The 11,723-nt window shown below is 49.2% G+C and overlaps 1 protein-coding gene across 2 annotated transcripts in view; it reads right to left on the minus strand.

Annotated features, from left to right (window-relative positions):
- Positions 1 to 11,217, minus strand: part of PLCB2 (phospholipase C beta 2) — a 64,185-nt gene extending 52,968 nt beyond the window's left edge. For both annotated transcript variants that reach the window (XM_074998838.1, XM_074998837.1), the window contains exons 1-3: positions 11,134 to 11,217; positions 7,008 to 7,085; positions 2,994 to 3,062 (exon numbers count right to left, since the gene is read on the minus strand). In XM_074998838.1, coding sequence (XP_074854939.1) covers positions 2,994 to 3,062; positions 7,008 to 7,085; positions 11,134 to 11,217 — 231 coding nt within the window. The remainder of the gene's footprint in view (positions 1 to 2,993; positions 3,063 to 7,007; positions 7,086 to 11,133) is intronic.
- Between the last annotated feature and the right edge of the window lie 506 nt (positions 11,218 to 11,723).

Genomic DNA, 11,723 nt, shown 5'->3' on the forward strand with positions numbered 1-11,723 from the left:
AACATGAATGTATTTCAAGTGGGGGTGGGGGGAGAGATACAACTGAAATAGAGACCTTAAAAGAATTACCCAGAAGACTTCTGTTTTATAACAGAAGAGGAATCTCAAGTACAGTCTTATAGTTTTATTTTGTTATTTCTGTCCAGTGCAGGGGTGTATGTGCATAGCACATGCTCCTCTTTCTGCCTCTGCCTACAGATCAAGGCCCTGGGCATGAGCTGGTCAGATTTCATTGGTCCTCATCACAAAAAGCTTCATATTCCATGATTTTAGCCTTGCATTTAATTTCATCCTTCAGACGTGCTTGCTTGCTGTTGTACCAAGTATTTACCTCCCATGTACTAAACCGTGAAACTGAGACAATAGAGAAATTGTGGTTTATGTTGAACAAGTTCCTGTATTTGTTAGAAGCTGTCCCCTCATCCCCTTCCGTCTCTGTAATTGGGTGTTGCCTAGCATGCAGGTAGTTCCTTTTGTTGTTCTCAATTGAGTCTCAACCATCTGAAAGCTGTCAAATAGAACTGTTAGATGGAGTTTGTTCTGCGAGAACTCATCACACTCCGTTTGTCTTGATATTTTCATTTCGTCATGACATAAGATCATGTTTGTAGCTTTTTATCCTCAAAGCATTTTATAAGCATGAACGAGTTAAGCCTCATAATACTCCAGTAAAATAAACTGTTCTCCCCATTTCACAGGGAAACAGAGGCATGGAAAAAGTTTAAATAGGGAAGGATTGTCTAGTGGGTGGGGCTCAGGACTGGCTACAACTGCCAGCCACAGACTTTTCATATGACCTTTGACAAATTACTTTGGGTGTGTCTACACGGGCACAAATCTTCGAAATGACCATGCTAATGGCCATTTCAAAGATTACTAAAGAGGCGCTGAATTGAATATTCAGCGCCTCATTAACATTAGGACACATCCAGCGGCAGCGCTTCGAAAGCGCCGCTTTCAAAAGCGCGCAGCTCCGCACGGCTACACGGGGGTCCTTTTCGAAAGGACCCCGCACCTTTTGAAATCCCCTTATCCTGATCGGAATAAGGGGATTTCGAAAGGTGCGGGTCCTTTCGAAAAAGACCCCGTGTAGCCGTGCCGAGCCGCACGCTTTCCAAAGCGGTGCTTTCGAAGCGCCACGGCCGGAAGCGTCCTAATGCTACTGAGGCGCTGAATATTCAATTCAGCGCCTCATTAGTAATCTTCAAAATATGGCTATTTCGAAGATATGTGCCCTTGTAGACACAGCCTTTCTGTGCTCTTCCACTTTGTATCCATTAAATGGAGATGATCCAGTCGTCTTCCTCAGAGGGTTACTGTGAGGATAAATTCAGTCCTGTTTGTGAGGTGCTCATATGCTATAGTGAAGGAAGCCTTATGGCTGCCACACATACAGGTTTCTTACAGAAGGCCACAAAGTCAGAGCTGCAGATAGAACCCATGAATTCTAGTTCTGCGGCTACAGCTCAGACAACACTCTCTTACGATACTATGGCAGAGGTTCCACATGTCATGCTGAAATTTCACAACACAATGACACAGTGCCATTTTGCATGTAAAACCAGGGATGATACTGAAAAGCAGGAGTGGTATTGACCCTATCATTCCTGCACCAGCCAAAATGGGACAATGGAAATATACTTTATATACCAGCAACCCAGTGATTCAGCTTTAATTTCAGCTCTCCCCTCTTTTCCCTTTCTCCTGAATTCTCTGGCAGCCTCACTGAACAAACCAGAGTCAGAAGCCAGAGAAGCAAATTCTGCTATGCAAATATGGGCAAAGAACCATGCGTACTCCTCGGGCTGGAAAGAGAGCAGCCTTTCCTCACCCTCAAACATAGTGTCAGTAGCACAATGCTGAGTATCGTTGCTGAATCAGCCTAAGGAATATCAAAGCCCAAGAATAAGCAGCATTGTTCACTCTTTTATTAGCCCTGCCCTGCCCTTAGACATCGGGACAAGGCTTTCTGCTGAGCATTCTCTGATTCTCACAATGCCAAGGGCCATTCTGCTGACATGTGCATGGAGGGCTGTAAGGCTCACAAGACTCCATTGCTCTGAGCAATGCAGGAACTACCGGGAAGCTGAAGGAGAGGAGTTATCCAGGAGAAGTTCCCTGAGCTCTCTCTGTTGTTCATGGGAAATAGTCACTCGGATCCTGTGGGAGTTGGAAACACAGTGGACATAGGTTCATGGGGTACACCTTCCTGGTGTCTGGCCAAAGTAGAATCCACGAATTTTAATGGAGGATTCTGCACCCATCATTCCCAAGTAATTTTTGACATTTTTGTCTAAAATTCAATTCCCAACCAAAACTAGTCATTATGGAGGCACTAAACTACCACCCCCACTAAACACTTAGCCTTTCCTTACCTGCCTCCTCCTCTTGTGTTTGGAAAACATAGAACTGTATGACTGGAAGGATCCTTGATAGATATCTAAACCAGTCATCCTCACTGAGGCAGGAGTAAGTATCTAGACCAGTGGTTCTCAAATGGTGTGTCTGGACCCAAAGTAGGTTGTGGACTCACATCCCAGTTTAGTGGGGTTGACAGGGCCTGCTTAGGATTGATGTGGCCTGGGACTGAAGCCTGAGCCCTACTGCCTGGGCCTGAAATCCTCAGACTTTAGCTTTAGACCCCATGCCTAGGGTGACGGGGTTCAGGCTTTAGCTCTGCAGTTACCTGCATCCCTGATGGTGAGATGGCTCAGACGGGCTCAAGCTTGAGTCCCTGCCCCCACTGAGGTCATGTAGTAATTTTGTAACTAAGAAAGAGGTTGTAATGTGGTGAAGTTTGAGAACTAATGATCTAGGACCATCCCTGACAAGTGTTTGTCTAACTTATTCTTAAATACCCACAACAGAGTTTCCATAGTCTCTGTAGGTAATTTGTTCCAGTACGTAACTACCCATACTTGGGACAGCACAAAGTACATGGCACATGCTCCGTCAATAGCTCAACCTGAGACAGAACAGGGACACAGACTCACCTTGGGGATTTTGGCAAATTTCCCTACTCGGGTGTCTCGGATGCTGGTTATATCCAAGAATTCCATTTCCTGCAAAAGAATTAAAACAAGGAGGAGGCTGACAAGCACAGCGAGAGAGGGCAGAGTTGGAAGGGAACGGCAAAGCTCTCTGGTGGCTCTCACTCACAGCCTGGCATTGGGATCAATGTGGAGCTGCACCTTCAGAGCAGGAACAATGGCAGAAATCACCCACTACAACACTGTGTAAACTGATCTGCTCCCCTGGCCAATGCACAGAGGCGCTGATGTGTGATTCCAGTGTTTTCCTGTTTGGGCGGAGGACCTGGCAGGCAACAGTTTCTGGGAGCAACAGAGAACAAGGGCTGCAGTTCCACCAAGCTCCAGCTCTGAGGAAGGGCATCTTGCACACCCACCAAAGGGTGTGCCACAAATTTGTCCTAAGGAGGAGTCAAACAAGGGGCTGTTGCGGGTTGGATAGCTGTTCAGTAAAGCCCAATTAATCAAACAGGGTGGTATCTCCGACATGAAAACAGGGACTCTGCAGAGAGTCCTGCAAATGTCTGGCAGGGTGTATAATGCTTAGTAAGCTCTCAGGAGGAAGGCATAGTGCTTGTACTAACTGAACAAGCACTCAGCTTCAGCCAAGTCTGCTCACACTTATAGAAACATCTAGTTCACAAAGGCATACTCAAAGGGTTAATGATTAACATAGCTCCTTCCTGATGTCTTGCTCCCTTGGGGGTGCCTTAAGGCCTCTCAGGTCCAAACAGTTGTCACTGGAGCTGGGATCAGCAATGTGATGGTGTGTGCTAAGGGCCACTGAATCAGCTACAAGCCTAGTCATGGAAAGTAAATTGTGACAACCCATAGTTCACCTCAGTCCCTCACCTCCTACCCATGTCATTAGCCTGCCTGTTGGCCCCCACCAGCCTCCCATTGTCATTTTGCTAATCACTAAATCTAACTCGGTTAGCCTGTTCTGGGGAGGCATCCATCCACCTGATCCTGTGGCGACATTCTGTATTTTGGCCAACCCATGGCGCATGCCAGCCCATACAGAGGGCAACAGCTTCCCTATCAGCTACACCCAGCAGCCGCTGTCAGCACACACAAGGCTCACTCTCCCAGAGCGGGAAACGTGCCAGCAGGTGCTCCGTATGGCTCTCAGATTTCCTTACGGTTTGTGCTAGATGCTTATCATTAAGTACTGCATTTCCCAGTAAAATTAGGCACTTGACCTGTGTTTCCCCTAACAACAGCAGGCCTGCTCTCCACAGCTCCAGTATCAGGCCTGCTGCTCTCACCCATCTGCGGGGTCACCATTCTTTGCCCAACCAGTAGGAGGCCTTGCCCCATTGCCCTGTTCAGGTCTGAACCCCTCACACCAGATACATACCTTGAACATGTTATTTTTGCTGGAGGTGGGGGTGGTTGTAGTGTCTGTCAGGTTTATAGAAACTGGTGTTTCTCCTGATGTTTGTAAATCTGTTCCAGGGTTGCCTGCTTGTTCTGTTCTGTTGTAGGAGCATATAGATGCCCTATAGCATCCTGCAGCCAGGGTGAGTAGCTCTAGACTGTGCTGGAGCAGAATGCCCAGTGTTTCAGGAGGAGACACCCAGCTGGAGGGAACGCAAACATTTCAAGGGGCTAGAACTTGCACAAGATGCAGCTGCTAACAGCTCCTTATCTCACCCGACAGCAGTGCCAAAAGGCGTTGTTGTGGCGCTGCTGTGAGGGAGTTCACCATGCTGGAGCCTCCAGCTGGCACTGGCAGTCGCTCTTATGAGGAAAGCGTCATAGCAAAGGTGTCACCAATAGTGCCCATAAGGCCCCAGCTAGTGGTGCTGTGCAGCGTTACTGCTGCACTCTCTTTATTTTATCTGCTATGTGTCAGTATGTGGGTCATGAGGAGGAAGTGAAGCTGAACCACAGTGGACTAGAAAGCGGAAGTATGTAGGCCCGGCCTCCCACATGCAGTCTCCCAGAACTCTGTGCCGCTTTGTTCCTGATCAACACTTTGGGAACTGGAGTTTTTCTACTCTCCCGCTGCATTTCCCTGGCATAGGTGATGGAACCAGAGGTGCTGGGAATGCTGCTGCACCTCCTCTATTGAAATGGTTTCCATCTTATTCCATCAGCCTTCATACGATGGAGGCCTGTTCCTACTGACGCGTAGCAGATAAAATAAGGACACCGCCACAGGAACGCTGCAAAGTAGTACGAGCTGGGACTATTTGCGTGCTATCGGTTGAGGTCTCAGCAGCAAGGTTCCCTCTGATTTTTCCTGTGCACATACAGAATTAATTTTGTTTGTGACGTGTCACCTCCATATTGGTTCACATAACAAAATTCACGTGGCAGGAGTGGGGCTGAGGTGTTCTGGATGTCGGAGGGAACTCTGGGCTGGGGGAGAGAGCTGGGATATGAGGGGGATGGGAGCTCTGGCTTAGGGTGTGGGCTCCGAGATGGGGCCAGGGACGAGGGGTTTAGAGTGTGGGAGGGGGCTCAGGACCTAGGTTCCCTCTATGCTAAACTCTGGCACTGCGATGGCCAGGGGAGAGGCACCCCGTCTCATGGCCCTAGCCTTGGAGTTGCCACAGCAAGAACAGGTGTTTTTGCCCCCTAGCCCAGGTGCTGCTGTGGGGAGAGAGCTGGAGGGAGTCCTCTCTCCCCACCAGAGCTCTGGGACAGCCTGTGCCCCAAACTCCTCATCCCCAGCCCCAGCCCGGAGCTTGCATTCCTGCAGGAGCCCTCATCCCTCTGCACCCAAACCCTCTGCCCCAGCCCTGAGTCCCTCATCCCTGGCCCCACCCCGAGCCTGCTCCGCCAGCCAGAATGTTGTTATGTGCACCAATGTTACGTGTATATTTCACGGTCTTTGCCCACGGAAGCTCATGTTCCAAAGTATCTGTTAGTCTATAAGGTGCCACAGGACTTTCTGTTGTTCACAAAGGTGACTACACCAAGCTACAGTGAAACACCTCAAACTATGCTTATCGCTCAGTTGTGTGCTGGCACTTCCAAGTGCTATGTATGAAGTTTATCCAGACATGAGCTGAAGAAAGGGAGGAAGGATAAGGTGGAGGACAGCACATGTCAGATCCTGGAGATAGCGGTTGCCGTAGCGCTAAGCACAATGGGTATTTCTGCATTTGAGCAAGGAGGTATGGTTCTCAGCTTGCATAGCTGTACCTGCACTAGCTTGCTAACAATAGCAATGTAGCCATGGCAGCACAGGCAGTGGCTCACGCTAGCAGCCCAAGTACCTAGCCGCCTGCATCCCCTGTGTACATACTTAGGTGGCTGACGAAGCGGGTCTTTGCCCACAAAAGCTTATGCTCCAAAATATCTTAGTCTATAAGGTGCCACAGGGCTTCTAGTTGTTTTTGAAGAGACAGACTAACGCAGCTACCCCTCTGATATTTGTCACCTTTGTGGGAAGCTCTCACTCCCTGAGTTGCTAGGGTTACTATATAAAAAAGAGGACACCCCTGAGAGGGAGTGTATTTGTATCAGTATCTACCAACACACTATTAATGAGTTATATATAGTACATCTAGTACGTGAGTACAATGTCAGCTGGTAGATACTGACACAGAGACCCTCCCTCTCAGCGGTGTCCTCTTTTTTGAAAGGTCACATATGGTAACCCTAGGTTTGCCTCGCCAGCTCTGACATTCTGGACAATTCATTCAGCCTGTCTGTAAGTGGGATATTAACATGTTCTTGTCTTTGTAAAGTGCTGCGAGATGCATGGAGCAAACAGCCTGTGACTAAAAAGGAATTGCTTGGTCCCCATCAGCAGATGCAGCTCTGTTTCTCTGGTTCCCTGTGCTTGCCTGGCATTCCCCAGGAAATTCCTGCAGGGGTACCTGCCACTGAACCAGTAGCAGCCCCGGGCCCTTGTATGGTGCTGCCTTCTAAGAAGGGATGTGCTAAGGGACTAGCTGTCTGGCTGAGGCTCTGTGCTCCTGACTCCAGTTCAGAGAGTGGGCTGGCAAGCTCATCACTTACCTTATTCTGATCTGTCCAGTATAAGTAAAAGCCCTTTGGATCCACCCGGAGAATCACAGGAGAAGCATTCATTGTGTCCTGACAAAACCAGGAGAAGGAAGGGTTACAGCTCAGGAGAATCTGTAAGGGGCTTAAGGTCCCCCTGCAGCCCAGCCTTGGCAAATCACCTTCAGGCTGTTCTGTGGTCTGTGTAAAGCAGTTAGCTGGGCTAAGTTCAGCTCCATCAAGCCAGAGCCAAAGGATTGTGAGGCTAACCTCTCCTGCTACTTCTAACGTTGGGTCCTCCCAGCTCAGCGCTGAACCCAGCACATTGGCGGCCAAGCGTTAAGGAAGGATATGCTGCCTTGTCTGTGTCCTGTACCTCCCCTGTGAGTAGCCAAGGGACTACACCACAGGGCCAGCACCTTCCAAGAGCACTAAGCACTTCAGTGACCATCTATCTGTCGTGCTTCCCCTCTCCTTACCCGCTCCCCTCCTTTCAGGCCCATTCTCTCTCCTGTTCTGCAACAGGCAGAAAGCTCATGCAGACACACACGTCTAGCCATGTCCTCATTGCTCTCAGTCTGTTCCCTGAGCTTAGTACTGGGAGAGCATTTTGCACGCTGCCGTATAAATGAGGACCCCACCAGCCACATTACTGGGTTTCTCATACTCTCCTACAAAACCAAGCTTTTTGTAACTGAGAAGGGTCTTCAGTGTAGAAAAGAGCAGAAGGGCCTTGTTCCCTTCTGTCCACACGAGAAACAGATCCCTGATAGTCATACATGGGTTCAAGTAGGGTTTAGTCAATCAACGTTAGTACATCCAGCATTGTGAGACCTTAGATGTTCCATAAATTATCATGAACTCTTGCTGAGAATTAGCACAGAGCATGGTCACCCCTGCCTCTATCTCCTTCTTTTCTTAAAAGGATGAGTTTCTGCCCTCTGGCTATAGGTCCAGCTAAAGAAAAAGGCAGACTGAGCACATGCATCCTAAAACACATACATGAAGGTTGGCCATGAAACTGCAGGAACCCAGTTCTGGTTCTGAGCGAATTCCAGAGATGAGTATCTTCCACTGGAATACCCTTCTGTCCATGCCCTGGCATTCAACCCCAGGGACAGAGAGTAAGAGCTGTACTGTGGAAACAACAGCTGAGATGTGGCAAAGCAGGTGAGATGGATGTGCAAACTCAAGCCCTTCAGGGCTCTGTAGATGATAGCCCCTTCATTTGTGTTTGGGAGTGGATCTTATTTATGATCACATCTGTTTGCCCCGCTTAAGAGATGGCCAAGCATATTCTGCAGTAATTGAGGCTGTGAAGTGGTCTTCAAGGTGGCTCAAGACTCCCTGCTTTGGGTGCCAACCCCTCTTTGGAGTTGGCACTGTACAGTGAGAAAATGATCCCTCCCTGACAAAAGTTGCAATCTAATTAAATAGAAGGTACTGAAATAAGTCAGCCAAGGAGGACGATGTCCTCTGTCAGAGGGAGAGCACTAGTTGTTGGGTCAGTTCAAGGTGCTAAAAAGTCCCACAGCCCACTGCTGCTCTCTGGGAATCCAAAAGCAGTAGTGGTTCCAACATGATGCCAAATACCCCCTTGATGGCGGACGCAGATGTAATCACCTTCGTTTCATCAAAACATTTCCCCTGCCCGCCAACAGCACCTAATCTGCATACCGCTTAAGGCAGCTAGCATGGATCCTAATCTGGACAGGTGCAGAGAGAGCAAAGGTAGCCCAACACTCACTTCACTGAGAAGGAAAAGAAGAGCTGAGTTTTGCCAGCCTACTGACAGCCCTGCGGCCCAAGGTGTCGCACCATGTCTCTTTGCAGTGTCCACGCCCGCCCCCCACCCACAGGACAGAAAGCATGACCAGATGGAGAAATGCGAGTGCAATAACCAAATTGTAATTAGGGATATGTTTTTTCTGGAGAACCATGCTGTCAGCCACCTATGCACTCAGCCCTCTGCTTCAACCCACAGCCCCATCCCGCACTCCAAACCCCTCATTTTTGGCCAGCCCACAGAGGCTAGGGGTTCCCACAAAAATCTAATGGCCTCACGCCTCCAGAAGAGTGAATCTGACCCTGTACCTAAGGACTAAGGCCAGCATTTCCAGCATTGGCCAGTCCTTTAAGGGTCCTCCAAAGGCTTCTTAGCTGATCAGTTTGAGACGCCTTGGATTTTATAGGGGCTGAGAACCCAGCGTTTCTAAGCAAAGGCCTTTACAAATCAAATCCAAGTTGTCTTAAAGTGGGCATCCGAAAACCGGGGCAGAAAATCAGTGGCAACTTTTGAAAATGCCGGCTTTAGACTGTGAACATTTGGCCAACATTGTTCTCAGAAACAAAATACTCAGAAAGCCACATTAGAAACCTGCTTGCAGCAATCATGATTAAAGATAGATGTATGTGCATGCCACTCCACTCTGGCGTCATTCAGTTATCTTCCACAGTGAATTATACATGTCAGGTGGTGCAGCTGCCCACATTGCTGATCTACCAATGTCATTTTGACCTGCATATCTTTGGACAACCCATTTCTCCTATCTGCATGCTACATCACCTGTTGGCTTGATCACTGCTAAGTTACCAGCCCAGATCATTGATTACTGCATGTTCTCATTTGCCTCCTCCATCCCATATTGCTGCTATGAATGAAGCCCTTCATCTTCAAACTAGTTGTGCAGCTACTTAAGTAGCTCGCCATCACCCATGTGTAGTCACTTACAAACCTTTTAAATGTGTCTCTTTCTCAGTGGTTTTGAACGTTGGCCTGCTCAGTCCAGGGTGGTGAGTTCGGTCCTTGAGGGGGCCATTTAGGGGTCTGGGGCAAAATAGATTTTAAAAAAATAAATAAAAAGGGATGATGCTTGCTCCTGCCAAGAGGGCAGGGGACTGGACTTGATGACCTCCCAAGGTCCCTTCCAGTTCTATGAGATGCGTGTGTGTATCTTTTTCACCATATTGTGTAAAAGCTTCCCTCTGATCCAGGCAAACCATCAACTGCCAATAGCTCTGTTCTTCTCTGCTTACTCTGAGCTCTAGTGAGGAGTAAATCTTAGAAGGCACAGAGATCTGGCTCTGAAATAAAGAGCTGGACTGCTGCCCAATACCCCTGTCTGGGGGAATGCTGGAGGACTTCCTAGGAGACAAAGCGCATGGATTTTTAAACTCAGAGGAATATTTAAGTAAATTAATTTTCTCCTTTGCTCCTGTTCCAGACCCCTCCCCACCCACCAGACTGTGATGGGCACTCAGTAGAAAATGCAAACCAGTAGCTTTGCAGACACAAGATGGATGAACAAGCAGCTTTTCACAGTCCTCAGCTAAAAACCAACCAAAGCAGGTCCTTCAGTCCAGCCCAGAATGACGAGAAGATGAGCCTGTGCCAGAACCTCCTTCCTGACACTAGTGAGAACATGGAGTGAGCAGCCACTTGGGCACTATCCCATGCACGTTCTGTGACTCTTGGACTAATCACATCTTCCCGCTTTGAAAACAGGGCTGGGAGAGAAGGAAGCAGCTCACTGCCACAACCCTGTACTGCTGGAGAGCAGAAGGGGAAACAACTCCTGCTCGGATTTTTTTTTCCTCCCTCTGCAAAACTGGAGAGCCCTTCTGCTTGAGGCCCATAACCTGGCCAACCATGCTGGAGATTTCTGAGCACAGGAACTGACCCCATCAGCACAGGGAGACCTACAGTATCAGGGACATGTTTCCTTTTGCTTGGGGAGCAGGAGGTGAGCTGCACTGACTCTGCACCATTCCCCAGGCTGACCCATGGACCAGACCCCGACTGTGCCACCAGAGCACTCTTTTGTGGAAATAACATACAACTGCCTGTGCCTGTGGGTGTCAGAGTGCATTACCATCACTGCATACACACACGCAGGCCCACATCACCCACCCTACATATCCGTACACACATGCACTCAGTCAGCAGCCCCCTCCCACTCCTCCACCCAGCCCCCTCCATGCAGACACCTACAGCAGACATACACTGTCCCATTACCCGCTGCCAGTATCTCACACGCAGGCCGCCCACTCTCACACACACACGGGCCAGCACTCCCAGCCCTCCAGCGGATCTTCGTCTCCTCCATGTCCCCAGCACATGCAGTGAAAGCCAGGTACTTACGTCGTCCCACTTGATGAAGCGCTCACCCTTGCACAGATACTCCTTCACCGGGGGGGGCACCAGGATGGGTGTGAGCATCGACATTCTGCCCCACAGCTCTGCCCCTTAGCCAGCAGGGTGGCCAAAGGGCTTGATTTTTCTTGGCTCTCCTCTTCTTGAGCTCTGCCTCTCACATGATGTTCACCACCACCACAGTCTTTGGCATCAGGCACCGAACAACCTCTTATACCCCAGGGAAACTCAGGGACAGCTGACAGGGACAAACCAGGAGCTCTTCATCTGCATTGTAAATCACTGGCTCTCCAAACAAGCAGGTGCGTCCCAGCGCAGGCAGGAGAAGATGAATTTGTGCAAGAGGAAAGCCTGGGGTGGGCTGAGCAAGACACACGCGCACGTTCTAGGAGCTACTCCTTACACTGTGCGCTGAAGTATAGCATTCAGCAGACACTTCCGGACAGAACTTCCTTAAATTTGTTTCTCTAGAAGAAGTGCAGTCTCTGCCAATGAACCACCCAGTCATTTATCAATTTCAACAGACACCAGCACAAGAACACCAGTCAGCCTGGCCACACACGATCAGCTTCCCCTCC

The sequence above is a fragment of the Carettochelys insculpta genome, chromosome 6, assembly GCF_033958435.1.
Source record: "Carettochelys insculpta isolate YL-2023 chromosome 6, ASM3395843v1, whole genome shotgun sequence".
Taxonomy (NCBI): domain Eukaryota; kingdom Metazoa; phylum Chordata; order Testudines; family Carettochelyidae; genus Carettochelys; species Carettochelys insculpta.